This window comes from Patagioenas fasciata, chromosome 4 (genome assembly GCF_037038585.1).
Source record: "Patagioenas fasciata isolate bPatFas1 chromosome 4, bPatFas1.hap1, whole genome shotgun sequence".
NCBI lineage: Eukaryota > Metazoa > Chordata > Aves > Columbiformes > Columbidae > Patagioenas > Patagioenas fasciata.
In genome coordinates this window covers 745,670-773,619 of record NC_092523.1, presented here as the reverse complement: position 1 = coordinate 773,619, position 27,950 = coordinate 745,670, and the positions used below count along the sequence as shown (strand labels likewise).

Sequence of the window (27,950 nt, the reverse complement as noted above, 5' to 3'; positions counted from 1 at the left end):
CCGGCCGAGATTGGTGTCAGGCACAGCATGGGGCAGGCCTCAGGCAACAAAAGGGCGGAAGGGGCCTCTCCAGCAGTGCGCATGCGCAGTAGGGGAAGCGAAGCTGGCGGGGCGCGGGCGGGAGGGCGTGCTATGGCGGGACAGAGGGGACAGAAGGAACAGAAGGGCGGCGGGACGGCACGGCGGGACGGCTCTGCCCGGGGCGGGGGGATCGGGTCGGACCGGACCGGGTCGGGTCGGGCCGCAGCGAGTGAGGCGGCCTAGCGGGGGAGCCCTTTGGGCCCGGCGGGACGGGGCGCGGCAGGGCGGGGGCCGCCGGTGACTAACGGTGCCCCGGTCCCGCCCGCCGGGGAGGTGGGGCCGGGCCGGGCGGGAGAAGGAAGTGGGACGGGACGGGACGGGACGGGACGGGACGGGACGGGACGGGACGGGACGCGGAGCCGCCGGTAAGTGCCCACAGCTCCAGGACCCCCCGCCCCGGCTGATCGGGCCCGGTCCGTACAGCGCAGGGCGCCGGGGGAGGCGGCCCCGCGGCGGGGCAGGGCCGGGGGCTCCGTCCCGGGGGCTCCGTCCCGGGCACGGTTCGGCCTCGGGGGCGGAACTTCTCCCGTGTGTTCCACGGGGATTTCCCCGCTGAATCCCGGCCCGCCCCTCCGGGGGTCTGGTTCTCCCCCAGGGACCCCCCGTCCCGGCGACCCCCAACCCGGGCACGGTCCGGCTGCGCTCCCGCCGGTGCCGCGGCAGGACGGACCCGGCCCCTCCGGCCCCGCGCCCACGGTGGCTGTCGGGCCGGCAGCGCCCGTGCCGTTCCCCGCGGGGACAGCCCGAGTCCCGCTGTGACACCTCCGCTCCCGGCAGCGCGGCCGCTTTTCCGCCCGTGCCCGCCGGCTTCCCCGCTGCGCCCGGGCCGTGACGGGGCGACACCTCCCCACGCTACTCCTCGCTCCGCGGCCGTTCCCCGTGTGCCCGCGCTCCAGCTGCCGCCTTCTCAGCCGCCGTGTGCCCGGAGGGGCCGCTCCGGGCCCTGTCCTGTCCCTGTCCCCTTCCCGGGCTCTGCTCTGTCCCCGCTCCGGGCCCTGTCCTGTCCCTGTCCCCTTCCCGGGCTCTGCCCTGTCCCCGCTCAGGGCTCTGTCCTGCCCGCGGTCCTCAGTCCCCGGTCCCCTCCCAGCGCTGCCGAGGCTCCCAGCCCAGTGAGCTGCCCCCCAGCCCGGTGAGCCGCCCCCAGCCCGGTGAGCCGCCCCCAGCCCGGTGAGCCGCCCCCAGCCCGGTGAGCCGCCCCCAGCCCAGTGAGCTGCCCCCCAGCCCGGTGAGCCGCCCCCAGCCCACTGGCCGCACTGGGACAGCTCCCAGGGTTACAGAGCCGGGAGTCAGTGTCAGGCTGGCTGGCGCTTCAGTCTCATCAAGACACAGCTAATGGTGGTGACTGGCACAGTGCAATTACCAGGTGTGGTCAGTCCCAATTAACACCTTTGCCCGGTGTCCCAGCCCCTGTCCCTTTCCTGGCGCCGTCCCCTCCCGTCCTCGGTGCTGCCCGAGCTGCCAGCCGGGAGGAGCGCGTGGTGCTGAGGTTTGGCTGTCCCCTTGGCCGGGGCAGTTTGTCGGTCCCTGTCCCCGCTCTGTGCCGTGCCGGTCGGTCCTGTCCAGCCGCGGTGGGATTCCCGCTGGGGCTGAGCCACCTTTTCGGGGCACAAAGCCAAGGAAAAGCGAAAGCAGCGCCGTGTCGCTCGCCCACCCCCGGCACGCAGACGCCCGGCCAAGGGCCGCGCTGGGTGAGGCCGTGCGCACCGTGGCGAGAATCTCAACCAAGTTTGCAGAAGCGGTTGAAGTGCACCCAAAATAAACTCAGCCGCTGACATCACAGTGCCTGCAGGGCCCGCGGGCAGCTCTGACCTGGCCGTGCCCAGCCGTCCCTGTCCCCGCAGCAGCCAGATGCCCCGGAGGAAGGAGGTGCCGGCGCTGGGCAACCTCTGCCTGCAGAGCCTGGCCCAGCACATGCAGAGCATCTGGGTGAAGGACTACAGCGAGAACTACCTGGACGAGTACGAGTTCCGCTTCGTCATGGGCCCCTTCAACGACCTGGGTGAGACGCGGGGTGCAGGGTCCCCTCCCTGCGCGGTGCCGGGCTGTCCCGCTGACCCCCGTGTCCCCGCAGCCGGCAGCCTGGTGCAGGAGCTGATCCGGCTGCTGGGTGAGAGCCGGCGGCTGACGCGGGCCGCGCTGCACCTGCTGCTGCTGCCGCACCTGCGCCAGCTCAGCCTGCGGCCCTGCCCCGGCCTGGCCAGCAACGCCATCGCCCGCCTCGTCACCCTGCGCTGCAAGGTCAGGGGGGACCCCACCATGGGGACGGGGGACTGGGGTAGGAGGTGACCCCACCATGGGGATGGGGGACCGGGGTAGGAGGTGACCCCACCATGGGGATGGGGGACTGGGGTAGGGGTCCCTGGCCTGCCAAGGGGCTGGGGGAGTAGGGCAGGGGGTACCCCTGCTGTGGGGCTGGGGGAGTGGATGGGGGTGTCCCCACCATGGGGCTGGGGGAGGGGGGCTGGGGGTGACCCCTCTTGTGGAACTGGGGCTGGGAGTGCCCCTGCTGTGGGGCTGGGGCAGCAGAGCTGGGGGCGCCCCTGCTGTGGGGCTGGGGCAGCGGGGCTGGGGGCGCCTCTGCTGTGGGGCTGGGGGAGCAGGGCTGGGGATGCCCCCACCATGTGTGGGTGCAGAGGGGTGCTGGGGTCCCTTCGCCCCGCCCTGCTGAGGGGTCTCTGTGCCGGCGGCAGAACCTGAGCTCCCTGGACCTGCACGGCTGCGGGCGGCTGTCGGCGGAGGTGCTGGTGGACCTGGTGGAGGAGCTGCCGCGGCTGAGCCGCCTGGGGCTGGCGGAGACTCAGGCCAACGTGCAGGTGCTGTCGGCCGTGGGCTCCTGCTGCCGCTGCCTGCAGGAGCTGGACGTGTCCCGCTGCAGGAAGGTGTCCCCGCGCGCGCTGCGGCACCTGGCCTACGACCCGCTGGAACGGGCCCTCTGCTGCCCCGCGCTCCGCGTCCTGCTGGCGCGCAGCCTGGAGCCGGCGGGGGACAGTGACATGGTGACTGCGCTGGCCTTCCTGCTGCTGGCCCTGCCCCGCCTGGAGTTCCTGGCCCACGTTGCTGTGCCGGACGCCCTGCGCCTCCTCCACGAGCAGCCGCTGGACGGCACGGGGGACGCCGAGGGCTTCCCCTCGCTGGCGGAGCTGGCGCGGTGTCGGGGGGCTGTCCCGGGGGAGCCCCCGCTCACCCTGCCCCTGCGGCAGCTGGAGGAGGTGGAGGAGCCCGCCCTGCCCGCCGTCCGCGCCGCGTGTCCCCAGGCCGAGGAGCTCAGCGTGTGGCTGGGGGACAGCGCGGCGGGCGCGCGGGAGCTGCAGGGCTGGGGCCGGCTGGCGCGGCTGACGCTGGGCTGTGCCGGGCAGCGCGGCCGGGCGCTGGCGGAGGTGCTGCCGGTGGCGCAGAGCCTGGGCGCCCGCTTGCAGAGCCTGGTCCTGCACGGCTTCTGCTGCCGGGATGCGCTGTCCCTGCCCGCGCTGCTCGCCAGCTGCCCCGGCCTGCACGCCTTCAGCGCCGAGCTGCTCGCCCCGCCGGAGGCCAGCCCCGATGGGGACGTCCCGGCCCAGCCGCCCCGCTGGGACACCGACCTGCTGCCCCGCGGCCTCCCCCAGCTCCAGAGCTTCTCCCTGGCGCTGGCCGGCACCTTCCCGGCCCGGCACGGGCTGGCGCTGTGCGCCACGCTGGCCTCGCTGCTGTGCCGTGCCCCGCGCCTGCAGAGCCTCCGCCTGCTCGGCATCCCCTTCCCGCTGGACTCAGTGTTCGAGACAGTGCTGGCGGCACCGGGGCTGCCGCTGCTGGAGCTGCAGGAGCTCTCGCTGGCCGAGAGCCACGTGTCCGGCCGCACCGTGTGGCTGCTGCTGGGCTCCGAGGGGCCCCTGCGGCACCTGGACCTGTCCCGCTGCCGGGACATCCACCGGCGGGACTACGACGGGTTCCTGCAGGCCGTGCGAAAGCAGCGGCTGGACCTGGACATCACCTGGGAGTAGTCAGCACCGGCTGTGCCGGGCTCTTTAATAAAGGAGTTACACCATGGCCGGCGGCACCGTCTCTCCTCCAGCATGGCTGCCATCCCGGCACGGCTGTGCCTCGCGGCCGCTCTCCCCTTTGGGAGGGGCTGGGGGCCCAGCGCAGCGGGGTCACCTCCTCTGCTGTGCGCCGGGTGCTGGCTCCTCTGGCTGCCCCCTGGCACCAGCCCTGGCTCCCCGCTGGCAGCATCCAGCCCCATGTCCCGGGGGGCCACAGGGACTCTGGCACAGCAGCTGGCAGTGCCGGACGGCACAGCCCCCGCCGTGTGCCCGCGCGAAGCCGGTGCCGGCTCAGGGCTGGGAGCCGTCGATGACTCCTGTCAGCTGCTCCGACTCCTCCCAGAGCTTGCGCGCCAGGCCGGCGTCGCGGGCGGCCGGGGAGGGCAGCGCCAGCCTGCACTCGCTGTCGAAGTACTTGCCCGTGATGCCCGACACCTCCTCCGCCACGGCACAGTAAATGGTGCTGATGGCCCCCTGCTCCGCCGACTGCGGGCAAAGGGGGTGACGAGGGTCCTGTCTGCCCCCAACCAGCCCCCAGCCAGCTCAGTGCCTCCGGGGCCATGGAATGGGGGCTCGGGCAGGATCTGCCCCCGCTCACCTTGATGAAGGGGCGGATGAGAACAAAGAGCGCCCGGATGGCCCAGCTGAAGTGGCGCATGATGCCGGTGTTCACCACGCCGGGGCTCAGGGCGTTGACGGTCACCCCTGCAGAGCCGCACCGTCACGCCGCAGAGGGGGCACGGCACGGGCAGCGCCCTGCTCCCTCTCCAGGACCCAAATCCCTCGTTGCCATCCTGATGGGAGCAACCCTCGGCACAGGGGCTCCTTTGTTCCCTGGGGACCCGGCTGTCCCTGGCCAGGGCTCTCCCAGCCGCAGGGGACACGGGGGTGTCCCAGGGAGTTTCTACAGCAGCCAAGATGCCCCAGCCCCAGCAGATGAACCCGGGACAGCCCTGCCCGGGAGCTGCACAGCGCGAGCCAGCAGGGTACGGTGGGGCATGGCACGGCATGGAATGGCACAGCTTGGCTCAGCACAACACTGCATGGTGTGGCACGATATGGCACAGCATGGCACAATGTGGTCGTGTATGGCATAGAACAGCCAGGCCCAGCATGGCATGGCACAGCATCACGCAGCCCAGCGTGACACAGCACAGCACAGCAAAACGCAGCACGGCCCAGCGTGGCTCGGCTCGGCTCGGCACGGCGCGTTACGGCTGGGCTGGCACCCACCTGTGCCCTGCAGGCGCCGCGCCAGCTCGGCGGTGAAGAGCAGGTTCATGAGCTTGGTGCTGCTGTAGGTGGCGTTGCGGCCGTTGAGCCGCTGCTGCCCGGTGAGGAAGCGGCCGTCGGCCGTGCCCGCGTGGTGCCGGAACGACGAGACGTTGACGACGCGGGCGGGCGCCGAGGCCTTCAGGAGGCCTGTGCGGAGCGGGGGTGAGCGGGGAGGGCGCCCCCAGGCCCCCCCGGCCGCCCCTGCGCTCACCCAGCAGCAGGTTGGTCAGCAGGAACGGGCCCAGGTAGTTGGTGGCGAAGGTTCGTTCCAGCCCCTCCGGCGTGACGGCGAAGGGCAGCCCTGGGGGGTGCGGGACGCCGTGGGGCCGGGTGCACCGCCCGCCGCGGCGGGACGGGGGGCGGGAGCCGCCCAGTGCGTACCGGTGACCCCGGCGTTGTTCACCAGCACGTCCAGCCGCTTCTCCTCCCGCAGCACGGCCCGGGCGAAGGCGCGCACCGAGGCCAGCGAGCTGGTGTCCAGCAGCCGCAGCAGCACGGCGGGGTTGCCGGTGGCCGCCCGGATCTCCTCCACCGCCACCTGGCCCCGCTCCCGGCTCCGGCACGCTAGGATGGTGCGGGCGTTCCTGCGCGCCAGCTCCAGGGCCACGCACTTGCCGATCCCTGCGGCACATGGAGCGGCGCGGCATGCTCCCCTGGGGGTCTCTGGGCTCTGTGCCCCTGTCCCCAGGGTTCGGGCAGCCCGGCGCAGGGCAGGCGATGGAGGGGACCCCGTCCCGGGCAGCTCGGTCGCTGCCAGCAGCCCAGCGCCAACGCCAGGCTGCCGGTGCTGGAGGGGGGCACCGGGGGCAGTGGGGCTGATGCCCCAGGACGGGGCTCCCGGCTCCGCAGCGCCGTGTGGCTGTGCGGGGATGGGGACAGGCAGGACGGCCACCGCGGGGTGCAGGAAGGAGCCGGCGATGGCAGCTCCCGGCAGCTCGGTCTGGGGCTCACTCTGGATCGCAGGGACCACGGCCACCGACCACCCCCAGCCACGCTGTACCGGCACCGAACCCCCAACCACGCTGTGCCGGCACCGAACCCCCAGCCACGCTGTGCTGGCACCGCTGCGCCGCGGTGAGAGGCATCTGGGGGTGGGGGGACCCCAGCGCATGTGGGGCCACCCTGTCCCTGGGCACACAGAGGGACACCCCAGTGCCCTGAGTACCAGGGGACACCCCAATCCCAGCACACAGGCACCGCTGCCCCGGCTGTGCTGTCCCCAGCACTGTGCGGTGCCCGGGGCACTGGCAGCGCCGTGGCCTTGGCCGTCGGTCACTAACCCGTGTGGGGCAGAGTCCGGCCGCAGGGACCGCGGGCATGGGGCTCCCCCGGCCCAGCGGGGACAGGGGACACCTGCCGGGGCAGCTTACCGGGGACAGCTTCCGAGCGCGGTGCGGGGGGCACCGGAGCGCACCGGTGTGACGGTGCCACGGGCACGGGAGCGCATCACACCTGCCCAGGGACCGGCCACTCCTGCAGCCGTCCCGCAGCACTGCGCCATCACGCCGTCACCCACACCCGTGTCCCCAGCCCCTTCTCCATCCCGGGGGAGCAGGGAGCTGCCACCACCCCCGGCTACGGCTGCAAAAGGCGGGTGGCTGGTCCTGTGCCAGGTGGGACCCGCAGCCCCACACCCGTGTCCTGCACCTTCCCGGCCCCACGGCCCCCACGCTCCCCTGTCACTCGTCCCCGCTCACCGCTGTTGGCCCCGGTGACAATCACCGTCTTGCCGGTCAGGTCGGTGGGACACTTGCGGGGGTCCCAGGCGCGTCTCCTCCGGGCCCAGAGGAGCAGCCCCAGGAGCAGCAAGAGCAGGAACCAGCCCGGGTGGCTGCAGGCGCTTGGCAGCTCCATGTCTGGGGACACGGGGTGTGACAGGGGGGACAGAGTCCGGCCGGGGCTGGAGGTCGACCGAGGACCTTCGTCCGGCCCGGCGGCCTTGGCACGGCGCGTCCCCTCCCGCTCCCCGAGCCTGCGGGAGCGGAGCGGGAAGATGTGCTGGTACCCGGAAGTGCAGAGCGGGCAGGGGGCAGAGCCGCGTGTCTCTTGTCCCATGGGGGGATCATCGCCGGCCCCAGACTGCACCTGGATTTGGTGATCTTAATGGTCTTTTCCGACCTAAATGGTTCCACGATTTTAAGCTGCCGCCGCTCCCTGGGCACCCCTGCTGCAAAAGTCTCCGGTGTTGCTCTGGCTCCTGCCCTGGCTGAGCCACCCCTGAGCTCCGCTGTCCCCAAGCGTCGCCCTGCACCGTCACAGCCAAAACCTGGCTCTTTATAGAAAAAGCTGGGGTGCTTGTGCAGCCGGAGCACCGCTGGAGCCGGCGATCAGCCCTGCGGTGGCTCTGGGTGCGGGGACCAGAACGGGGGCCACCCGCGGGGCCGCAGACGGGGACACGGGGCGGTGACAAACGCCGGGGAGCGCTCAGACATCCACCCGGTTCAATCTCACGCCGTGTTTGCGGAGCTCAGCGCAGTGCGGTCCAGGCCGGTGACCGGCGGTGAGTGTGACCGTCCCGGGTGCCGCGGGGCCGGTGACTCCGCGGGTCCTGTGGATCCCGCTTCCGGCCCCGGTGCGGGCGCTCGGCGGTGTGGCGGCCGCGGGGCTGTCACTGGCAGGGGACGGGAGACCAGCAACTGAAACCTCTGCTTTATTGTTTTCTTAGCAGGGCTTGCAAAGGGCTCTGAGCTCCCGGCCTCGCCGAGCAGCCGGGAGAGCCCGCGGTACAGCGCCGGTGTCTGCGCTGTGCCGGCCCCCGCTGGCTGCGGGGACCCGCGGGGATGCGGGGTTAGGTGGAAACGTGCCCAACACAGCGAGCGAGGAGCCGGCGAGGAGCGGGGGCTCTCCAGGAGCGGGGTCCCTCTGAGTCTGGGTCTCTCTGGGACTGGGGGGTCCCCCCGGCAGCTCGGGCACTCTGCGCTGGGCTGCGAGCGAGGGCAGCGCCAAACCGGTCACCCAACCCCGGAGCGTCGGGAGCCGGTTCCCAGCACAGGAGCTCCGAGATCGGGGGCCAAGCGGGCGGGTCTGCGCCCCAGGCTGCGGGGAGGAGGAAGAGGAAGCTCCCGGGGCGCCGCGAGCCTCCTGCAGCAGCTCGGGGTGGTGTTTGTCCTGCCACAGCGGGGACACGGGGCAGCCCGGGGGACCCGGCCCAGCTGCGCCCCCGCGCTGGGGTCGGGCGTGGGAAACGCGTGGGACACGGAGCCCGCGGGACGGCCGGGGCGGGGGCACGGGAGGGGGTGGCAGAGAGCGGGGCTCGTCCGCTTCAGCACTGGGCGTCGCCCGGGAGCTGCCGGGCCGCCGTGGCGGAGAAGGGCCCCGGAGGGCGGATGGGTCTCAGGTCCCGCTCGGCCTCCTCCTCCTCCTCCTCCTCCCCGGGGATGCCGCGGCCCCGCCTCACGCTGCCGCCGCGCCGCACGGTCACGCCGGGGACCAGCCGGGCCGGGTCCAGCAGGGAGCCGAGCGGCCGGGGCAGGGGGCTGGGGGGCTGCGGGGAGTTCGGGGGGGCCGGCTGGAGCTGTGTCGCCCCCGCGGTTCCCGGCTCCCGGGGCAGACCCGGGCCCCGGCCGCGCCGGCGGGCAGCGGGGGGACGCGCCGGTGCCTTGGGCTCCGCGCCCGGGTCCAGCACCTCCACCTGCGGCCGGACCCAGCGCTCGGGCGGGCGGACGGGGCCGAACCTGGGGACCCCCGGGACGGTGCCGGGCGCCTCTCGCTGCCCCGCGGGGCTGCGCGGGGGCCGCTCTGGCTGGACCGCGGTCAGGCTGGTGCAGGACGGGGGCGGCGGAGCCGGCACGTGGCTGCGGGCCCCCGCGGCGCCGCTGCCCTCCGCGACCCCGGGGGGCGACAGTAGCGGAAGCTGTCCCTGCTCCGGCCGCCCCGGAGGGTCAGCCCGGCCCGGGGGGGCGCGGGGAGCCGCAGGCCTGGCCGGCCCGAGCGGTGGGCGCCCGGCGCGGGGGCGGTTTCCCTCGGACGGACGAGGAGCGGCGGCCGCCCGGTCCGGCAGCGGCTCCGGGGAGGGCTCTGGTGCAGGCGGGACGGTGGCGGCGCTGGGGACCCGGCCGGGACACGGGGGCTGCGCGGGGGGAGCTCCGGGCTCGGCTGCCCCGGGGGGGTCCTGCCTTCCGCCCTGGCACGGGCTCTGCGCACCGGAGACCTGCCCGGGAGGGGGCGGTGAGGGAGCTGGGCTTGGCAGGGGTCGCCGAGGTGCCTGCGGGGGTGGCCCCGGCCCAGCACCGGCGGCGAGTGCAGCCGCGGCCCCCCCGGTGAGCGGGAGCCGGGGTGCTGCTCCCCACCCCAGCAACAAACACCCCCCGGGCAAGCCCCCCGAACCCGGCAGAGCTCCCCCTGCCCCCCGGCCACCTCCGCACCTCCCCCCCGGCTCCGCGGAGCTGTCTGGGGGCGCTGGTGCCGCTCAGCAGCGCCCGAGGGTCCCCACGCCGGGACCGGGGGCTCGGGGGTGTCCCACGGCCGGGGACACGTCTCACCTCGTCCCGGCACAGCCGCAGGACCGGGACAAAGCCCTGTGCCCAGGAGTCGGCGGCGCACGGCTCGGGCTCCTCGTCCTCCCGCCAGTCGCTGTCCCCCGCGGGTCCCTCGGGCTCCGTGTCCCCCTCATCCCTCGCCAGGAACCGGCACTCGGTGATCTGTAGGATGGCGTCCCTCGCCTGGCCCACCGTGAAGGGGATCCGCTGGGGACAGAGCCAGGGATGAGCGGGGCTGCGGGGACACGAGGTCCCCAAGAGCGGGGTGCGGGCGCTCACCTGCCGAACCGCGTGTGCCCTGGAGCACTCGGCCAGCACCCGCTCCAGCAGCTCCGCCACGACGTCCCCCGCGTCCCGGTCGTCCCGCTCGGCGCGGAGCAGGGACAGCCACTCCGCCTGGGACAGGCGCCCGGCCACCGTGTCTGCGCGGGCGGGGGGGGCCGTGGGGGGCCGGGACTTGTCCCCGCGGGACCGGGAGGCGGCCACGCGCTCCCGGGCGGGCATTTTCTGCGGAGAGAAACCGTCAGCGCGCGGGGCAGCGGCAGAACGGCCCCGGGCCCCAGCCTGAGCGGGACCGGAGACACGACGCCGGGGTACAGGGGGAGCCCCATGTCCTGTCCCATGGCGGGGGCGTCTTTGACATGGCCCCCCCGTGAGCTCCAGCTCATCCCAGCCCAGCCCAATGTCTCCGGGCACGTCCTAAATCACTGTACCCCCCCCAGCACAGCCCAGTACATCCCAGCACACCCCAATATAAAGCAGTACGGCCTAAATCACCCTAACCCACCCCAGTACATGCCAGCGCACCCCAATACAACCCAGCATGCCCCAGCACACCCCGGTAGCCCTCAGCTCATACCAATACACCCCAGCACATCTCAGCACACCCCAGTTATACTCCAGTTCACCCCAGTACATCCTGATGTACGCCAGTGCACCCCAATTCATCCCGACCCACCCCAGCACACCCCAGTATGCCCCGGTACATCCCGGTACACCTCAGCTCGCCCCAGCTCAGGACAGCCCGGTACACTCCGGCACACCCCAGTGCGTCCCAACACACCCCAGCTCCTCCCAACACCCCTGGACACCCCAGCCTCCCCGGGGATCCCCCATGTCTCCCCGGCCTTCCCCCGTCACCTCGGCCATCCCACCCGGGCGGGCGGCGTCCTGGTCTCCACGGCAACGCTGACGCCGCCCGCAGCGCACGGCGCCGCCCTTACGTCATCAGGCCGCGCCACCGTCTCCATGGTTACGGCGGACACCGAGTGAGCGGGACGGGAGCGGGAGGTCCCGGGGTTGGCGGGGGGTCCCGGGAGGGAACCCGGGGCTGAGGGGACCGGCGGGGCCACGGGGAGGGCGGCGGGGCGGCCTTGGGCCGCTGCGGGGTGGGGGCGCGGCCGGTGTCCGGGAGAGCGGCCCCGGTGTCGCCGGGGCGGCTGAGCCGCCCGTCCCGCAGGATGTACCGCAAGGACAAGAGCCTCCCGCTGCGGAGCAGCAGCGCCGCGCTGTACAACAACCTGAGCGTGCTGCGCACGGCCGGCCCGCAGCCCGCCCGCCTCTGCACCGTGCACGGCCCCGGGCTCAGCCTGCTCAGCGCCGGGCCCGGCGCGGCCCTGCGGCAGCTGCAGCCCAAGGAGGGCGGCTCGGGCCTCAGCGCCTCGCTGCTCACGCAGGTACGGGCGCCTCGGCTGCCCCGTCACCGGCAGACGGGCCCGGCGGGAGGGCGGCTGCCCGGGGAGCGCGGCGCGGCCGGCGGGTTCGCCGGGACGGGGTGGCACAGGGGTCACAAGGGGCACCTGGGGTTTGCCGTGACCGTCTCTGGCTGTAGAGCGGCTGGGGCACCGCAGGAGCCCGCAGTGTCCCGGTTACAGGGAGGGGGAGAGGGAAGGATCCTCCCCAAACGGTCTGTGGGACCTCAGAGAGGTTCCCGAGCACAGTACGGACCCGCCTCCTGAAACCCGGACAGGAGCCAGAACCACGCGTGTGACCGCGGGCTGTCCTGCCCGGGGAGGGGCTCCGGCCTGTGTCCCCCGGGCTCCCGCTGAGCCGCTTCTCCCCCAGGCTGCCTGGTGCGCGCTGCCGGCGCGGGTGCTGCTGGTGCTGGCCTCGCAGAGGGGGATCCAGGTGAGGGGCTTTCCATGGAGGACGAGGGGCGAAGTTGCGGCACCGGGAGGGTGAGCTGGCGTGCCGGGGAACCTTCTGGAAGTCCCGCTGTGCACCCCAGGAGCTGTCCCGCTCCCTCGGAGCCCTCTCGGGGCAGAAGTTGAACCCGAAGCTGTAAGAGAAACTTCCCTGCCCTGCTGGGCCTCACCCTGTTGCTGTCCCTCCCCAGATGTACGAGGCCGATGGCTCCATCATGGTTTACTGGCATGCACTGGACGTCTCAGAACATCCCCCAGGTAAATCCCATGGTGGGGGTGCAGTGGGGAGCCCCCCGCCCCTCTGCCCGCTCTCCTTCCCAGTGTGTGATCCCTGAGGTGCAGCCCAGCAGCCTCGGTCCTGCACCCAGTTAGGATCGAGCCAGGCCAGGCCTATGCAGCGGCTTAGCAGGGCGGTCTGGAAGAGGCCATAGTGTCACCCTGACTCCGTGATCCCAGCTCAGCAGGGGCCGGGGGGGCTGGAAAGGGGTTCAGAAGGGACCCATTGTGGCAGCTACGGGACTCATCCTAAGATGAAACTCCAACGGGTGCCCCGGTGCCTCAGGGCGCTGCACCGGGCTCCCGGGAGCTGCCGCGGGTCGTGACCGGCTCTCGGTTTCCCCTCAGCACAGGCCGTGTTTGCCCGAGGGATCGCGGCAGCCGGCGGGCGCTTCATCTGCGTGGGTGAGCTGAACCGGGTCTGGGGAAGGGCAGCGGGAGGGGGCGCCGAGGGGGACACTGGGGCCCCATGGGGTCGGCTGGAGGGGCTGGGGTCCATCACGGCTCTCGCAGGACCTGCTCCCTGCGGATCGGGGGCACCTGCGAGGAGCCGCCCTGTGGGGCCAGCGGGTCTGGGGGTGCAGGGACAGTGAGTCTGGGGGTGCAGGGAGCCCAGCTGCACCACGAGCAGCGGCGGGGGCTCTGGGATGGGGAACCGGCCCCCGCTGTCATCTCCGCCATCCCGCCCGCAGGGACGTCCTCAGGGCTGGTGCTGGTGTTTGACATCCCCCCCAAAGGGACCAACATCACGGTGAGCCAGGTCCTGGAGCAGCACCGCGACGCCATCACCGACATCGCAGCCGAGCTGGGCCAGGTGCCGGTACGTGGGGGTCAGCGCTGCGGGCAGAGGGGCCAGGGGTCCTCGGTGCCAGGGGACTCCAGGGGTCGCAGGTGCTGTGGGGGTTCAGGGCCACCGCCTTTGCTGCCGGGCAGCACCAGTTACCCCAGTGTCCCAGTTCAGCCACTCACTGCCCCGTTAGCACCCGATTCCCCGCATGCAGCGGGAAGGAGCCGATCCCCGCACCCAGCGCAGCCCCTTCCTGCCCAGCCCACCCCCGGACCCGTTGGGCCGGGCCACACGAGCCATTGCAGCCAAAGGCCACTTGTGGTACAGATGAACCGAACTGGCCATGAATTAACCCAGGCTGACGCTGAGGCTCCTGCTGTTAGTGGTGATTGTCACAGCAGCCCTGAGCGGAGGCGCAGGACGCGTCCTGCCCCTGTCCCCTGGCACAGGACACGTCCTGCCCGTGTCCCCTGGTGCGGGATCCCGCTCTGCCCCAGCCAGGCTGGAGACGGAGACGCGGGGCAGCACTGTGGCCCCATGTCAGCTGAGGGGATGAGCCAGCGCAGGGAGGTGGCCGACCCAGCAGCAGCGGTACTGGTGACCTTTCCCGTGGCAGACGAGATAACGTCACCTGAGCACAGAGCAGCCTGGGACGGGGCTCCCTTCAGCTCGGCTGACTCTGGTGACACCTCTGCAGAGGCACTAATTGGCTTCTGCGTTACCAGCCGCCTCCTCCCCAGCCACGACTCTTCCTTAGCCTTTCTCTAATTAGTTCCGTGTGACTGTCTCTGCGTTTGGGACTCCCCTGGACAATTAATTGCTTAGAGCTGGTTCCCAGTCAGCCTGTGTACAGCGCTGGTTTCCATGGAAGCTGTCCTGTCGTGTCCCTCTGCCTGTCCCCAGGAGCCTCCCGCGGGCCCTGCACCCTGGTTTGCTCGGGGCTCTGGAGCGGGGCCCGGGCGCCCCGGTGCCGGTGAGGTGAGGTGAAGCGCCGAGAGCGGGCGCAGCGCGTGGGGATGCGCTAATTCTGCTGAGAACGTGGAACTGGCGTTGCCAAACATGAGCGTGTTGGAACTGTGATGCCGCGTGTGATCCTGGCCCGGCCGTGCTCCATGTCAGCAGTTCTGGAGCTGCACACGCTCCGCTCTGGCTCTGCTTGGCACAGCTCCGGCGCCGCCGGCAGACGGGCAGCCAGAGCCCTCTGCCCACTGTGAGTCAGCAGGGCCGGGCTGAGCTGCCTCTGCTTTGCAGGACGGGGCCGGTGACCTGGTGACAGCCGATGATGCCGGGACCCTCTGCGTCTGGAGCACGGGGGAGGAGTTCACCCTGCGCAGCAAAATCCTGGGCTTTGGGTGAGCCTGAGGGTTCTGGATGACGCCGCAGGGTCCCGGCGCTGCCGGGGATGTCCCAGCGGGGCCACGGTGCCTGGCGAGGGCGGGAGGGTGGCAGGAGGGGACGCCCGGCACCAGCCCCTGCAGCGGTGGGGTGGAGGTGAACGGTGCCCTGTGCCCAGCTGCACCTGCTCCTCCGTGACGCTGTGGAACGGGGTTGTGGCCGCCGGCTACGGCAGCGGGCAGATCCGGCTGTACGAGGCGGCGAGCGGCGTCCTGCGCGCCGAGGTCAACGCTCACGCGCGCTGGATCTATGCGCTGGACCTGGCGCCGGAGACGGGAAAGGTACGGCTGCTGTGCCGGGGCGCCGCGGCCCCTGTGCGGTGTCCCCCCGGCGTCCTGCCCCGTGTCCCCTGGTGTCCCACCCCTCACCCTGCCAGCCTGGAGCGTGGCAGCCTGCGTGTGCCCAGGCGGGGGTTGCTCCCTTGCCCCAGCACCCGGTGCTGCCGTCCCCGTGACGTCCCTCCGGGTCCCGCGGGCTCTCTCCTGCCCCGCAGCTGCTCTCGGGCGCAGAGGACTCCTTCGTCCACATCTGGCAGCTCAGCAGGAACCCGGACACCGAGGACATTGAGGTGGGTCTGGGCAGCGGCGCCTCGTGGTGCTCCACCATCGCTGCCCGCGGCGCTGCGGCGTGGGCGCTGCTCTGTGCCGCAGCCTCTGGCCTGGCACCACGGCCACGGAGAGCGGCTCCACGCCCGGGGGAACCCCGGCCAGGCCCGTCTGAGCTGCCGTGCGTGGCACAGCCCGGGGCTGGCAGCGGTAAAGCTGCTTGGGCCGACGGGGCTGTGGGAAGGGGCGAGCTGGAACCATGAACCACTGGCCTTGTGCCTGCAGTCCCTGCCGGCGTCTTGCCCCGCGGTACCGGCTCTGCGGGCTGGCAGGGCCCGGGGCGGGTCGCTGGGTTCTGCCTGGGGGGCTGCATGTTCCTCAGCCTGTGCCCCTGCTCTGGCGCCTCCAGATCCAGCACCGCCACGCCGAGTGCGTCACCGACACCCAGGTGTGCGGCGCCCGCTTCTGCGACCCCCAGGGGGACTCCTTCGCCATCACTGGCTACGACCTGAGCGAGATCTTGTGCTACAGCTGCGTGTGAGCTGTGAGGTCTGTCCGGGGCCGTGCAGGCCGAGCCGGGCCCCCAGCACCGCGGTGTGCTGGCACCCAGCACCATAACCCGGGGGTTCAGCACAGAGCCCCGGATGCTCGGCACGGCACAGGGCTGTGTCCTGTGGAGGTGGGGCTGGGCCCCCATCCCAGCGCTCGCAAAGCCAACCTCCCCTTGGCACCGCGTGTCCCCACGTGGGGGACGAGGGCTGGGAGCTGCTTGGGACCCCAGCGGGTCCCTGGGCCGGGGGCTCTGCCCCCCCAGCCCTTCTGGGGAAGGAGACGGGGCTGGGAGCAGAAGCGGCTGCCCCTGCCCCGCGGACTCAGACGGGAGGATCCCGGCAAACCTGCGTTACACGCTGCTCCGGCCGGGACAGCCGCGGGAGCCGGGAGAACCGGGGCGGCAGCGGCTTGTGGGTGCAGCACCCGCGGGGCCACCCTCCCCCGGGGCAGCACCATTACCGGGGACGGGGAGAGGAGCCTCTTCTGCTCCGCAAGAGCCGTAGGGACACATGGGGCCCCATCAGAGCCTCTTCTGCTCCCCAAGAGCCGTGGGGACACATGGGGCCCCATCGGAGCCTCTTCTGCTCCCCAAGAGCCGTGGGGCCACATGGGGCCCCATCGGAGCCTCTTCTGCTCCCCAAGAGCTGTGGGGACACATGGGGCCCCATCGGAGCCTCTTCTGCTCCCCAAGAGCCGTGGGGACACATGGGGCCCCGTGGGAGCCTCTTCTGCTCCCCAAGAACTGTGGGGACACATGGGACCCCGTGGGACGTTGCATCCCCGGGGCTGGGCCAGCTGTGTGGGATCCAGCTGTGTGGGATCCAGCTGTGTGGGATCCAGCTGTGTTGCGGGGCTGGAGCAGCTGTACGGCGCTCGCTGCCAGCACCCCCAGGGACAGTCCCCCAGGTCCCCACCAGCTGCCACCCCTGTCCCCCTGCACCCCCAGCTGGCCTCAGCTCTGCCCAGACCGGGCTGTGCTGCAGGGGGGCAGATGCTGCTCCCAGCCCCCCGGCTCTGCCTCGGGCCCCCTTTCCCAGGGGCTGCGCTGCCCTGGCGCCCCCGGCCCCGTCCCCACAGCAGCCGCTGATGTGGCCCCAGGGACCAGCACAGCCTCTGGCTCTGCTCCTGGGGCCCTGTGGGGCGGGGGGTGCAGGGGGGCCCAGCTCAGGGCTGTGGGGTGAGCTCAGGACAGGCCCTGGGTGGGGGGCAGTCGGTGCCCCCCACGTGCTGTCCCCCCCAGCTGTGGGTCAGGAACCCCCCCCTCCTGTTCCCCATCCCCATCTGCTGTGTAACCCCCACCCAAGATAAAAGCACCTGAATGAACCCCCCCGTGTCGCTCCTTCCTGGGGGGTTAAGGGCTGGGGGTGCTGTCTGAACACCGTGGGCACGGGGGGCAGAGTCTGGTCCCGTTACAAAAGGTTTTATTAAAGGTTAAAACAGCCGATGCTGGGAGGCCGGGGCAGCCCCGCTCACAGTGCTGGGGGCCCTGGGGGGGGCCCGACGGCCAGTGTGCTCATGGGGTGGGATACAAAAGTGTAAAAACGCTTGTGCAGTTCAGCCCGGGCCCCCGGGCTGGGGACGATGGCCCCGGGACACGGCCCCGCACCGGGACACGGCCCGCGGGGCACGTCCAAGGCACAGAGATGAGCCGGGCCAGGCCCCTCCGGGCAGGAGCGGCTCTCGGGCCACACGAGCACCAGGGACCCCAGGGACCCTGCACCCCCTGCCTGCCCCCTCACAGCTTGGCCCCCCCGGCGGGAGGATAAACACAAAAACAGCACCAGCGAGCCCGGCCGGGGGGCCTCCGCGCCCCCAGCCCCACAATACTGCTCGGTCAGAGGTAGCACCGGGGCGGAGCGGACGCTGCCGCACGGCACAGCTTGGCAATGCCGGCACAGCTCGGCGACACCGGCACAGCTCAGTGACACCGGCACAGCTCGGCAATGCCGGCACAGCTCGGCGATACCGGCACAGCTTAGCGACACCGGCACAGCTCAGCGGTACCGGCACAGCTCAGCGGTACCGGCACAGCTCAGCGGTACCGGCACAGCTCAGCGATACCAGCACAGCTCGGCGATACCGGCACAGCTCAGCGGTACCGGTACAGCTCAGCGACACCGGCACAGCTCAGCGACACCGGCACAGCTCAGCGACACCGGCACAGCTCGGCAATGCCGGCACAGCTCAGCGACACCGGCACAGCTCAGCAATGCTGGCACAGCTCGGCAATGCTGGCACAGCTCAGCGGTACCGGCACAGCTCGGCAATGCCGGCACAGCTCAGCGACACCGGCACAGCTCAGCGACACCGGCACAGCTCGGCAATGCTGGCACAGCTCAGCGGTACCGGCACAGCTCGGCAATGCTGGCACAGCTCAGCGGTACCGGCACAGCTCGGCAATGCTGGCACAGCTTAGCGGTACTGGCACAGCTTGGCAATACCAGCACAGCTCGGCAATGCCAGCACAACTCAGCGGTACCGGCACAGCTCAGCGGTACCAGCACAGCTCGGCAATGCCGGCACAGCTCAGCGGTACCAGCACAGCTCAGCGGTACTGGCACGGTTTGGCACGGCCGGTCCCGCTCCCGTGCTGGGAAGGCACGCGGGACAGGGGACGGGCCGCGACCAGCGAGCGGCAACGGGCAGCGCCTGTAAACAGCTGGGGCGGGGGGACAGCGGCCCCCAGCCCCACCGAACCCCCGCTCGGGAGCTGGGGCTCAGGAAATGGGGGCTCAGGAAATGGGGGTAAGGAGATGGGGGTCTCAGGGGATGGGGGTCAGGAGCTGGGGTCGGGAGCGGGGGTCAGGAGACGGGGGGCGAGGGCCGCCAGAAGCACCACTTGCTGCGCGGGCGCTGCTTGCGCTGCAGCTGCTCCTCGCGCTCGCGCTCCTTCTGGCAGCGCAGGTACAGGTCCTCCTCCTTCAGGTACCACACGGGCGGCCAGCGGTGCCGCTCGCAGTGCGCGCGGTTCTCTGCGGGACCGGCCCCGGGTCAGCGGCACAGCCCGGCCTGACGCCGGACGGGCCCTGGCCCTGGCCCCAGCTCTGTGCCCTGTCCCCGGCCCCAGCTCTGTGCCCTGTCCCCATCCCCAGCTCTGTGCCCTGTCCCCGGCCCCAGCTCTGTGCCCTGTCCCCATCCCCAGCTCTGTGCCCTGTCCCCGGCCCCAGCTCTGTGCCCTGTTCCCGTCCCCAGCTCTGTGCTCTGTCCCCATCCCTGTGCTCTGTCCCCATCCCTGTGCTCTGTGCCGTCTCCCCATCCCCAGCTCTGTGCCCTGGCCCCGTCCCCAGCTCTGTGCCCTGTTCCCAGCTCCGTGCCCTGTCCCTGTCCCTGTTCCCGTCCCCAGCTCTGTGCTCTGTCCCCGTCCCCAGCTCTGCGTCGTGTCCCCATCCCCAGCTCTGTGCCCTGTTCCCAGCTCTGTGCCGTGTCCCTAGCCCCAGCTCTGTGCCCTGTCCCCATCCCCAGCTCTGTCCCCTGTCCCCATCCCCAGCTCTGTGCCCTGTTCCCAGCTCTGTGCTCTGTCCCCAGCTCTGTGCCCTGTTCCCAGCTCTGTGCCGTGTCCCCATCCCCAGCTCTGTGCCCTGTCCCCATCCCCAGCTCTGTGCCCTGTTCCCAGCTCTGTGCCCTGTTCCCAGCTCTGTCCCCTGTCCCCATCCCCAGCTCTGTCCCCTGTCCCCATCCCCAGCTCTGTGCCGTGTCCCCATCCCCAGCTCTGTGCTCTGTCCCCAGCTCTGTGCCCTGTCCCCATCCCCAACTCCGTGCTGTGTCCCCAACCCCAGCTCTGTGCCCTGTCCCTGTCCCCAGCTCTGTCCCCATCCCCAGCTCTGTGCCCTGTCCCTAGCCCCGTCCCCAGCTCTGTGCCCTGTCCCTAGCCCCGTCCCCAGCTCTGTGCCCTGTCCCTAGCCCCGTCCCCAGCTCTGTGCTGTGTCCCCATCCCCAGCTCTGTGCCCTGTTCCCAGCTCCGTGCCCTGTCCCTGTCCCTGTTCCCGTCCCCAGCTCTGTGCTCTGTCCCCGTCCCCAGCTCTGTGCCGTGTCCCCATCCCCAGCTCTGTGCCCTGTCCCCATCCCCAGCTCTGTGCTCTGTCCCCAGCTCTGTGCCCTGTTCCCAGCTCTGTGCCGTGTCCCTAGCCCCAGCTCTGTGCCCTGTCCCCATCCCCAGCTCTGTCCCCTGTCCCCATCCCCAGCTCTGTGCCCTGTTCCCAGCTCTGTGCTCTGTCCCCAGCTCTGTGCCCTGTTCCCAGCTCTGTGCCGTGTCCCCATCCCCAGCTCTGTGCCCTGTTCCCAGCTCTGTCCCCTGTCCCCATCCCCAGCTCTGTGCCGTGTCCCCATCCCCAGCTCTGTGCTCTGTCCCCAGCTCTGTGCCCTGTCCCCGTCCCCAACTCCGTGCTGTGTCCCCAACCCCAGCTCTGTGCCCTGTCCCTGTCCCTGTCCCCAGCTCTGTCCCCATCCCCAGCTCTGTGCCCTGTCCCTAGCCCCGTCCCCAGCTCTGTGCTGTGTCCCCATCCCCAGCTCTGTGCCCTGTTCCCAGCTCCGTGCCCTGTCCCTGTCCCTGTTCCCGTCCCCAGCTCTGTGCTCTGTCCCCGTCCCCAGCTCTGCGTCGTGTCCCCATCCCCAGCTCTGTGCCCTGTTCCCAGCTCTGTGCCCTGTCCCCGTCCCCAGCTCTGTGCCGTGTCCCCATCCCCAGCTCTGTGCCCTGTCCCCATCCCCAGATCTGTGCTCTGTCCCCAGCTCTGTGCCCTGTCCCCGTCCCCAACTCTGTGCTGTGTCCCCATCCCCAGCTCTGTGCCCTGTTCCCAGCTCCGTGCCCTGTCCCTGTCCCTGTTCCCGTCCCCAGCTCTGTGCTCTGTCCCCGTCCCCAGCTCTGCGTCGTGTCCCCATCCCCAGCTCTGTGCCCTGTTCCCAGCTCTGTGCCGTGTCCTCATCCCCAGCTCTGTGCCCTGTCCCCATCCCCAGCTCTGTGCCGTGTCCCCAGCTCTGTGCCCTGTCCCTGTCCCCGTCCCCAGCTCTGTCCCCATCCCCAGCTCTGTGCCGTGTCCCCAGCTCTGTGCCCTGTCCCCATCCCCAGCTCTGTGCTCTGTCCCCAGCTCTGTGCCCTGTCCCCATCCCCAGCTCTGTGCCCTGTCCCCATCCCTAGCTCTGTCCCCGTCCCCAGCTCTGTGCCCTGTCCCCAGCTCTGTCCCCGTCCCCAGCTCTGTGCCCTGTCCCCAGCTCTGTTCCCGTCCCCAGCTCTGTGCCCTGTCCCCAGCTCTGTGCCCTGTCCCCGTCCCCAGCTCTGTGCCCTGTCCCCAGCTCTGTGCCCTGTCCCCATCCCCAGCTCTGTCCCCGTCCCCAGCTCTGTGCTCTGTCCCCAGCTCTGTGCCGTGTCCCTGCCCTCGCCCTGTGCCGTACCTGGGGACATAAACTTCATCTCTCGGGGGAAGCGGCGGCACACGCGGTTGTAGTTGGTGCAGATGTAGTGCAGGCACCAGGCGGCCAGCTGCCGGGCGTTGTGGAACTGCGGGCAGGGGGGTGAGCGGAGGGGCCGCTGCGCACCCCCCGGGCACCCCCGGACTCCCAGCCCTCCCCTGTACCTGCGTCATCTCCAGGTAGATGAGGACCTGCTCGTCGATCTCCACGCGCTGCATGAACGCTCGCAGCAGCTCGTCCACCGCGTGTTGCTCTGGGGGTCAGCACGGGGGGGTCAGCACGGGGGGGTCAGCACAGGGCGGGGGGGGTGTCAGCACGGGGGAGTCAGCATGGGGGGGTCAGCACGGGGGGGTCAGCACGGGGCGGGGGGGGTGTCAGCACGGGGGAGTCAGCATGGGGGGGTCAGCACGGGGGGGATCAGCACGGGGGGTGGTCAGCAGCGGGGGGATCAGCACGGGGCAGGTCAGCGGGGGGGGGTCAGCACGGGGAGGGTCAGCACGGGGTGGGGGTCAGCATGGGGGTTCAGCACAGGGGGTGGTCAGCACGGGGTGGGGGTCAGCATGGGGTGGAGGTCAGCACAGGGGGCTCAGCATGGGAGGGGTCAGCACAGGGGGGTCAGCACGGGGCGGGGGTCAGCACGTGGCGGTCAGCACGGGGGGGTCAGCACGGGGCGGGTCAGCACGGGGGGGTCAGCACGGGGGGGTCAGCACGGGGGGATCAGCACAGGGGGGATCAGCACAGGGGGTGGTCAGCACGGGGCGGGTCAGCGCGGGGGGGCTCAGCATGGGGCGGGGTCAGCACGGGGGGCGGGTCAGCACGTGGTGGGGGGGGTCAGCACGGGGGGGTCAGCACGGGGGGTGCGCACACCAGGGACGTGCGCCCCGGCAGCCGGGCTGTGCCCTGGGGCTCAGCCGGGCTGCTCCGGCTCTTACATAAGCACCCCATTAATAACACTGGGGACACATCGATCCCGTCCCCACGGTGCCGTCATCGTATCGGCGGGTGACGTCAATGGGGGGGCTCACCTGTGAGCGCCTGCAGCCGCGGCAGGCACAGGCGGTTGGTGAGCACCAGCAGCTCCATGGCGTCCAGGTCGGGCGTGGGGGTGAAGACGCCGGTGTAGAGGAACTCGAGGACGGCGCGGAAGCAGGCGCAGTTGGTGCCGGGCAGGGAGACCTGCGGACGGCAGAGCCGGCGCTGCCGGGACACCGTCCTCCCGCAGCCTCGGGCGGAGTCCCCCCCCCGTCCCCGTGTCCCCCTCACCTCCGCGGCGTAGCTCTCGCGGAACGCGCCCCGGAACATGGCCATCATCCAGTCGCAGCCCGCGATGAGCAGCGGCTTGTGCGCCGGCACGGCCCCGTCGTCCAGGCGGAAAACCACGTCTGGGATGGCACGGGGACAGCCTGAGCGTGGGGACAGCCACCCCCCCAGCTGGCCGAGGGACACACACCCCAGGACCCACTGTGGTGACCCAGCCCCGTGGCACTGCCGCACGGTGACAGCACCGGAAGGGACGGGGCTCCAGGACCCCAGAGCACAATGGCCTCAGCACAGGGAGGGGGGTCAGGGCAGCTGGGGCCCCAGGTCCATGCAGCTGGGACACCCGGCTGGAGGGGAAGGAGCCGGGTGACATCCTGGCCAGGGCAGCCCTGTGTCCCCCCTGCCCCCAGGGACCCCCGTACCTGCAAAGACGCCCTTCCCCAGGCACTCCTTGATGCGGTTGGCGCGGCGCACGTGGAAGGCCTTGGTGATCTCCTGGTTCATGAAGCTCTCCTTGTTGAGCACGTTGGCCACCATCATGCGCAGGTCGAAGACCTCCAGCAGCTCGGCGATGGTGGCCACCTGCATCAGGTCCCCGCGCGCCTCGTCCAGCTGCCCGGTGTACAGGTACTGCAGCACGGCGCGGAACGGCTCCGCCTGCACGCGCCCGTCCATGCTCACCACCGCCATCCGCTTCTCCTGCCCCGCCACCGGGTCCGGCACCGGCTCCCAGCGCAGGCTGACGAACCCGCGGCCCCAGGTCGACAGGTCGTGCCCGCCGGCCGGCACCGCGCCGTCCCCCGCCGGCCGCAGGGCGTCGTCGCTCTGCGAAGTCCGCAGCGGGGCCCGCGCCCCCTCGGCCAGGGGGCCCCGCTCCCCGTCCAGGCTCTTGGTGCGGGCGGCCGGCTCCTTGGGCGACCCCCGCAGCCCCTCCAGCGTGAAGAGGTCGTAGAACTTGGAGCAGGAGGTGGCCAGGTAGACGCGGTGGGCAAAGACGCGCTGGCCGCCCTGCAGCTGGAAGACGACGTCGGCGCACAGGGGGGTGCGGAAGAGGGCAGCAGGGCCCCAGCCGCGGCTGGTGGGGGGGTCGGGGATCTGGATGACGGGCGGGGGTGGCTTGGGGGGCAGGAAGGGGGCCTGCAGCAGCGGCCGCTGCATCTTCTTCAGGTGGGACTTCCAGAACTGGAGGTGGCGGCGGGAGATGAGCGCGGCGCGGATGGCGTTGTCGAAGACGTCCTTGATGCCGAACTGCGCCACCACGCTGGTCTCGTAGTACGGCACCCCCAGCTCCTTGGCCACCTCGTGGCCCCGCTCCGGGGGCAGGATGTCCGTGGGTTTGATGGGCCTGGGGGACAGAGCAGGGAACGTCACCGCGTGCAGGTCTCAGGTCCCGGCCCCGGCGCCCCCCGCCCGCCCGGCACAGCCGCTCACTTGGCCAAGGGGCGCCGGGCGCGGTTGACGGCGTCCAGGTCGGCGTAGCGCAGGTCGAGCTGGCAGCCCACCAGCACGATGGGCGTGCGGGGGCAGAAGTGCTTGATCTCAGGGTACCACATCGTCTTCACGTGCCGCAGGGAGTTGGGGTTCGCCAGCGAGAAGCAGAGCACGACCACGTCCGACCTGCAGCCGCCGGGACCAGGGTGAGGGCAGCGCTGTCACCCGGTGTCCCCGGCCACCCCCTGCACCCACCTTGCCCAGGGAACCGCACTGGGGTCCCAGCCCCGCCAGGCTCTGCCCCACAGACCTGGGAGCCCCACAGCCCCGGGAGCCCCACAGCCACACACGGGGCAGCTGAGGCCGAGGAGGGCGCTGAGGGCACCCAGCTCTGTGTCTCCATGGGTGGCCCCGCCAAGGCGGCACAGCCCGGCACAGCACAGCACAGGGCTCATCCCAGCACCAGAAATGCCGTGCAGGGCACCGGGGCCGCGGCCGAGCACACACGGCTGTGAGGAGGAGCCACGGGGGGCGGCCGGTGGGTGCCACGGGTGTGCCAGCCCCAGCACGGGCAGCGCAGCCGGGACTGACGCTGCCCGGCCACCCCCAGCCCCGTCCCGGTGCCCAGCGCCGGGCTGTCCCGCTGCCGGCACCGTCCCAGCCCCGCGCCGGCACTGCCAGCGCCCGGGGGAGACTCCCGGGCAGGGTGACAGAGGACGCTCAGGAGGTGCCAGCGGCACCCAGGTCCCCACAGCCCCCGGGGCCTTATAAGGCGGCCGGGAGCAGCCACGTGGCCCCAGACCTGGTTTGTTTTTAGTCTGCGCTTTGCCGAGACGTGACCAGGAGGCGCCTTTGGAGCCGGGCCCGTGTCAGGGACCAAGATAGACACCGCCCGCGGGCCCCCGGCCAGCACGGCGGCCGCTGCCCACCGCGGGCGATGCCGGCCGGCCGGGACCCGGCACCCACCGCCTGTGGGGCCGGCACCGGCGACGCCAACACCGCGGGCATCTCGGGCTGGGGCGGCCCCCGCAGCCCCACTGACCGGCGTCCCCACCCCACGGGGCCACCGCGGCCCCGGACAGTGCGGCCGGGAGATTAGAGCGTGCCGAGCCGCGCTGGCACCGTGCGGCGGGCGATAAGAGCCTGGACGTGCCTGCAGCCACGGGGAAAGGGGATGTTTACAGCCCGAGGAGCGCGGGGCGCCAGGGGGAGTGGTGACCGCTTGGCCACAGCCCAGGGGCATCCGCTGCCAGCCCAGCACCCCATGGAGGGGCCCCAAAACCCCCAGGGAAGGGTCCCAGCACCCCAACCAGCACCCCAGAGCCAGCCCCCACCCCAAACAGGCAGCCCCGGTGCGGCTGGTGCCGGCCGCCCCCGGTGAGCAGCCCGGGGTGCTCGCCCGCGGCTGTTGGGGTGCACAGACCCGCTGCTGCCCGAGCTGGGGCCGCGGTGCCCCCAGGGCACAGAAAGCACCCCGGCCGGGGGTGGGGCATTCCCGCCCCCCCGAGGGTTCGGGGCGCCAGAGCTGCAATCTGGGTGCTGGCAGGAGCCCAACGGGCTCGTTTGGCTCCACAAGTCCCCGGGTGGGGGGCCAGGGGCAGGGCTGGGGGTGGGGTATCAATGGAGGGCCGGGGTGCCGGTGGGGGGGGTCGGGGTGCCGGCGGGGGGGGTCGGGGCACCCGCGGTCCCACCTGCCGTAGGCGAAGCGCCGGTCCTTGTGATGGTCCCCGAAGGTGTCCCAGAGGCGCAGGGAGACGCTGACCTCGTCCACCACATCCCGGGAGCGCTCCAGCACCTGCCCGGACACGGAGCGCCGCCGTCACCGCCCCGGCCGCGGCCCCCGCGCCGCCCCCCGCCCCCGCCGCCCCCCGCGCCCCCCGGCGCCCGCCGCCCCGCACCTCCTGGCAGACGCGGTACTGGTCGATGGCCCAGACGGTGGGGACGTGCGTGGCCAGCAGCTGGTACTGGCTCAGCGTGGCGTTGCAGGCGCGGGCGCAGATCAGCCGCGTCTTCCCCACCGCGTTGTCGCCCACCACCACGCACTTGATGGTCTCGACGTTGGGGCGCTCGTAGTCCACGTCCAGGTCCATGGGCGCCGGAGGGACGCGGGGGGACGCCGGGGGACACGGGGCAGCGCCGGGACAGCGGCCCCGGGCAGCGGCCCCGCACGGAGCGGCCGCGCTCAGCGCCGCCCCCCGCCCATGCCCGCGCCGCCGCCCGGGCCCGTTACCCCGCCCGCCCCGCCCCGCGCCCAATCCGCGCCCGTTCCGCCGGCCCGCCCCGCCCCGCCGACCCCGCCCCGCCGGCTGCACCAATCCCAGGCCGAGTCACCCGCCTCGCCCCGCCCCGCCCCGCCTCCGAGCCGCCAATCCGCGCCCGCCCCGCCGCGGCCCCGCCCGCGCGCGGACAAAGGAGCGCCGCCAGGGGGCGCCGCGGCCACGTGACCGGCCCCCACGCCCCTCGCGGAACGGCCTCGCGGGGGGCGGGGCCAAGGGACACGCCCCTCTGGCCGCACCCCGCCCACCCGGCACGGCTTGGGCGGGAGGGAGCGGAGACCGGCGGCACCGGGGACACCGGCGACCCCAGCGACAGCCGAGACACCGGCGACACCAGTGACAGCCGTGATACCGGTGATACCGGTGACACCAGTGACAGCCGAGACACCGGCAACACCAGTGACAGCCGAGACACCGGCGACCCCAGCGACAGCCGTGACACCGGCGACACCAGTGACAGCCGTGATACCGGTGATACCGGTGACACCAGTGACAGCCGAGACACCGGCAACACCAGTGACAGCCGAGACACCGGCGACCCCAGCGACAGCCGAGACACCGGCGACACCAGTGACAGCCGTGATACCGGTGATACCGGTGACACCAGTGACAGCCGAGACACCGGTAACACCAGTGACAGCCGAGACACCGGCGACCCCAGCGACAGCCGTGACACCGGCGACACCAGTGACCGCCGTGACACCGGCGACACCAGTGACAGCCGTGACACCGGTGACACCAGTGACAGCCGAGACATCGGTGACACCAGTTACAGCCGAGACACCGGCAACACCAGTGACAGCCGTGATACCGGCGACACCAGTGACAGCTGTGACACCGGCGACACTTCGCCTCCCACCGCCCGGACTCCTGGTACACCCAACTCTCACGGCAGCGGCACCAACACACACCAGTATGAACCCCCAGTACACACCAGTGACTTAAGAGTACCAGTGACACCAGTAACACCACCAACCTCCAGCACTGCCCCATTGTCCTCAGCACTGCCTCCTGTCCCCAGCACTGCCCCCCTGTCCCCAGCACTGCCCCCTGTCCCAGCACTGCCCCCTTGTCCCCCCAGTACTGCCCCCTGTCCCAGCACTGCCCCCCTGTCCCAGCACTGCCCCCCTGTCCCCAGCACTGACCCCCTGTCCCCAGCACTGTCCCCCCAGCACTGCCCGCCTGTCCCCAGCACTGTCCCCCCTGTCCCCAGCACTGTCCCCCCAGCACTGTACCCCTGTCCCCCCAGCACTTCCCCCTGTCCCAGCACTGCCCCCCTGTCCCAGCACTGTCCCCTGTCCTCAGCACTGTCCCCAGCACTGCCCTATGTCCCCCCAGCACTGTCCCCTGTCCCCAGCACTGCCCTGTGCCTGGGAGGGTGACAGGGTGGGCACAGGCCCTGGGCAAGGACCACAGTGAGTGGGGGGGTTCACAGAGGGCTGGTGGCCTTAATGGGCTGTTGGCCACAGTAGGGAGGTCTGGGGGTGTCCCTGGACCCCCCCCTCCCCACATGGGTGGGCAAGGGACGCCCGGGGACACCCTCAGAGCCGTGGGGACACCCTCAGAGCCATGGGGACACTCCCAGCCCCAAGGCCCCATTTTCCAGCTGCTGCAAATATTTTCCCTCTCTGGGGCTTTGGGGTTTGGAGGCCGTGGTGACCAAATAAGGGCACGGGCCGAGCACGGCTCTGCTGGGACAGCTGGCGTCTGGTGGGGACAGGGACAGGGGCAGGACCCCCCCACGCCAGCCCGAGCAACCTACACCCCGGTTTGCATAGCTGTGTGTCACCCCCTGCCAGCAGCTCTGTGTGACAGTCCCCTGGGACCTGCACAGCACCCACGTCCCGGTGGGACCCCGGGACCTGCTCCCACATTCGATGTTGGACCCTGTGCTGGCTGGGACCCTCTGCCGCACCCATATCCGCATGTGGGACCCACGTCCTGGTGCTGGGTCCCACAGCACAGCACCCATGTCCCATCATGAGACCCCGAGACCTGCATCCTCATCCCAGCCCGGGACCCTGCGTAAAG

The 27,950-nt window shown here is 71.7% G+C and overlaps 5 protein-coding genes across 5 annotated transcripts; 2 read left to right on the top strand and 3 right to left on the bottom strand.

Moving 5' to 3' along the window:
• Positions 1-132: 132 nt before the first annotated feature.
• LOC136101236 (uncharacterized) lies at positions 133-4,104 on the top strand. The gene is made up of 5 exons (XM_071808338.1): positions 133-235; positions 305-446; positions 1,923-2,080; positions 2,153-2,319; positions 2,772-4,104. The coding sequence occupies exons 1-5, from the start codon at positions 133-135 to the stop codon at positions 4,056-4,058; spliced, it is 1,857 nt and encodes a 618-aa protein (XP_071664439.1). The 3' UTR covers positions 4,059-4,104.
• On the bottom strand, positions 4,050-7,442 carry LOC136100898 (retinol dehydrogenase 12-like). The gene is made up of 6 exons (XM_065836428.2): positions 7,070-7,442; positions 5,754-5,993; positions 5,584-5,673; positions 5,331-5,519; positions 4,696-4,802; positions 4,050-4,583 (listed from the first exon to the last, which is right to left on the bottom strand). The coding sequence occupies exons 1-6, from the start codon at positions 7,425-7,427 to the stop codon at positions 4,389-4,391; spliced, it is 1,179 nt and encodes a 392-aa protein (XP_065692500.2). The 5' UTR covers positions 7,428-7,442; the 3' UTR covers positions 4,050-4,388.
• A 602-nt stretch (positions 7,443-8,044) lies between these two features.
• LOC136100897 (uncharacterized) lies at positions 8,045-9,984 on the bottom strand. Its single transcript, XM_071808337.1, has 2 exons — positions 9,915-9,984; positions 8,045-9,650 (listed from the first exon to the last, which is right to left on the bottom strand). The coding sequence occupies exons 1-2, from the start codon at positions 9,982-9,984 to the stop codon at positions 8,635-8,637; spliced, it is 1,086 nt and encodes a 361-aa protein (XP_071664438.1). The 3' UTR covers positions 8,045-8,634.
• On the top strand, positions 9,502-16,861 carry WDR54 (WD repeat domain 54). The gene is made up of 10 exons (XM_065837193.2): positions 9,502-11,118; positions 11,310-11,526; positions 11,915-11,977; positions 12,186-12,252; positions 12,619-12,675; positions 12,963-13,090; positions 14,309-14,409; positions 14,571-14,733; positions 14,946-15,020; positions 15,407-16,861. The coding sequence occupies exons 1-10, from the start codon at positions 10,076-10,078 to the stop codon at positions 15,536-15,538; spliced, it is 2,046 nt and encodes a 681-aa protein (XP_065693265.2). The 5' UTR covers positions 9,502-10,075; the 3' UTR covers positions 15,539-16,861.
• Positions 16,862-16,953: 92 nt separating this feature from the next.
• LOC136101271 (rho-related BTB domain-containing protein 2-like) lies at positions 16,954-25,859 on the bottom strand. The gene is made up of 9 exons (XM_065837275.2): positions 25,542-25,859; positions 25,335-25,438; positions 23,644-23,829; positions 22,635-23,557; positions 22,216-22,334; positions 21,978-22,128; positions 21,117-21,205; positions 20,935-21,040; positions 16,954-18,521 (listed from the first exon to the last, which is right to left on the bottom strand). The coding sequence occupies exons 1-9, from the start codon at positions 25,731-25,733 to the stop codon at positions 18,352-18,354; spliced, it is 2,040 nt and encodes a 679-aa protein (XP_065693347.2). The 5' UTR covers positions 25,734-25,859; the 3' UTR covers positions 16,954-18,351.
• Between the last annotated feature and the right edge of the window lie 2,091 nt (positions 25,860-27,950).

Bases quoted from the DNA above. Each gene is read 5' to 3' on its own strand.
- LOC136100898 (XM_065836428.2), bottom strand. From the start codon at position 7,427: ATGGGACAAGAGACACGCGGCTCTGCCCCCTGCCCGCTCTGCACTTCC. The intron at 4,803-5,330 runs GTGGGTGCCAGC...GCGGCTCTGCAG, and splicing joins GCGGCGCCTGCAGGGCACAG to GGGTGACCGTCAACGCCCTG. The intron at 4,584-4,695 runs GTGAGCGGGGGC...CTTTGCCCGCAG, and splicing joins TCATCCGCCCCTTCATCAAG to TCGGCGGAGCAGGGGGCCAT.
- LOC136100897 (XM_071808337.1), bottom strand. From the start codon at position 9,984: ATGAGGGGGACACGGAGCCCGAGGGACCCGCGGGGGACAGCGACTGGC. The intron at 9,651-9,914 runs GTGCGCCGCCGA...GGTGGGGAGCAG, and splicing joins GAGGACGAGGAGCCCGAGCC to CACCCCGGCTCCCGCTCACC.
- LOC136101271 (XM_065837275.2), bottom strand. From the start codon at position 25,733: ATGGACCTGGACGTGGACTACGAGCGCCCCAACGTCGAGACCATCAAG. The intron at 22,335-22,634 runs GTACGGGGGTCC...GTGCCATCCCAG, and splicing joins GGGGAAGGGCGTCTTTGCAG to ACGTGGTTTTCCGCCTGGAC. The intron at 18,522-20,934 runs GTACGGCACAGG...CCGGTCCCGCAG, and splicing joins GATGAAGTTTATGTCCCCAG to AGAACCGCGCGCACTGCGAG.
- WDR54 (XM_065837193.2), top strand. From the start codon at position 10,076: ATGAGCGGGGCTGCGGGGACACGAGGTCCCCAAGAGCGGGGTGCGGGC. The intron at 12,676-12,962 runs GTGAGCTGAACC...TCCCGCCCGCAG, and splicing joins CGGGCGCTTCATCTGCGTGG to GGACGTCCTCAGGGCTGGTG. The intron at 14,410-14,570 runs GTGAGCCTGAGG...CCCTGTGCCCAG, and splicing joins AGCAAAATCCTGGGCTTTGG to CTGCACCTGCTCCTCCGTGA.
- LOC136101236 (XM_071808338.1), top strand. From the start codon at position 133: ATGGCGGGACAGAGGGGACAGAAGGAACAGAAGGGCGGCGGGACGGCA. The intron at 447-1,922 runs GTAAGTGCCCAC...CTGTCCCCGCAG, and splicing joins GACGGGACGCGGAGCCGCCG to CAGCCAGATGCCCCGGAGGA. The intron at 2,081-2,152 runs GTGAGACGCGGG...GTGTCCCCGCAG, and splicing joins GGGCCCCTTCAACGACCTGG to CCGGCAGCCTGGTGCAGGAG.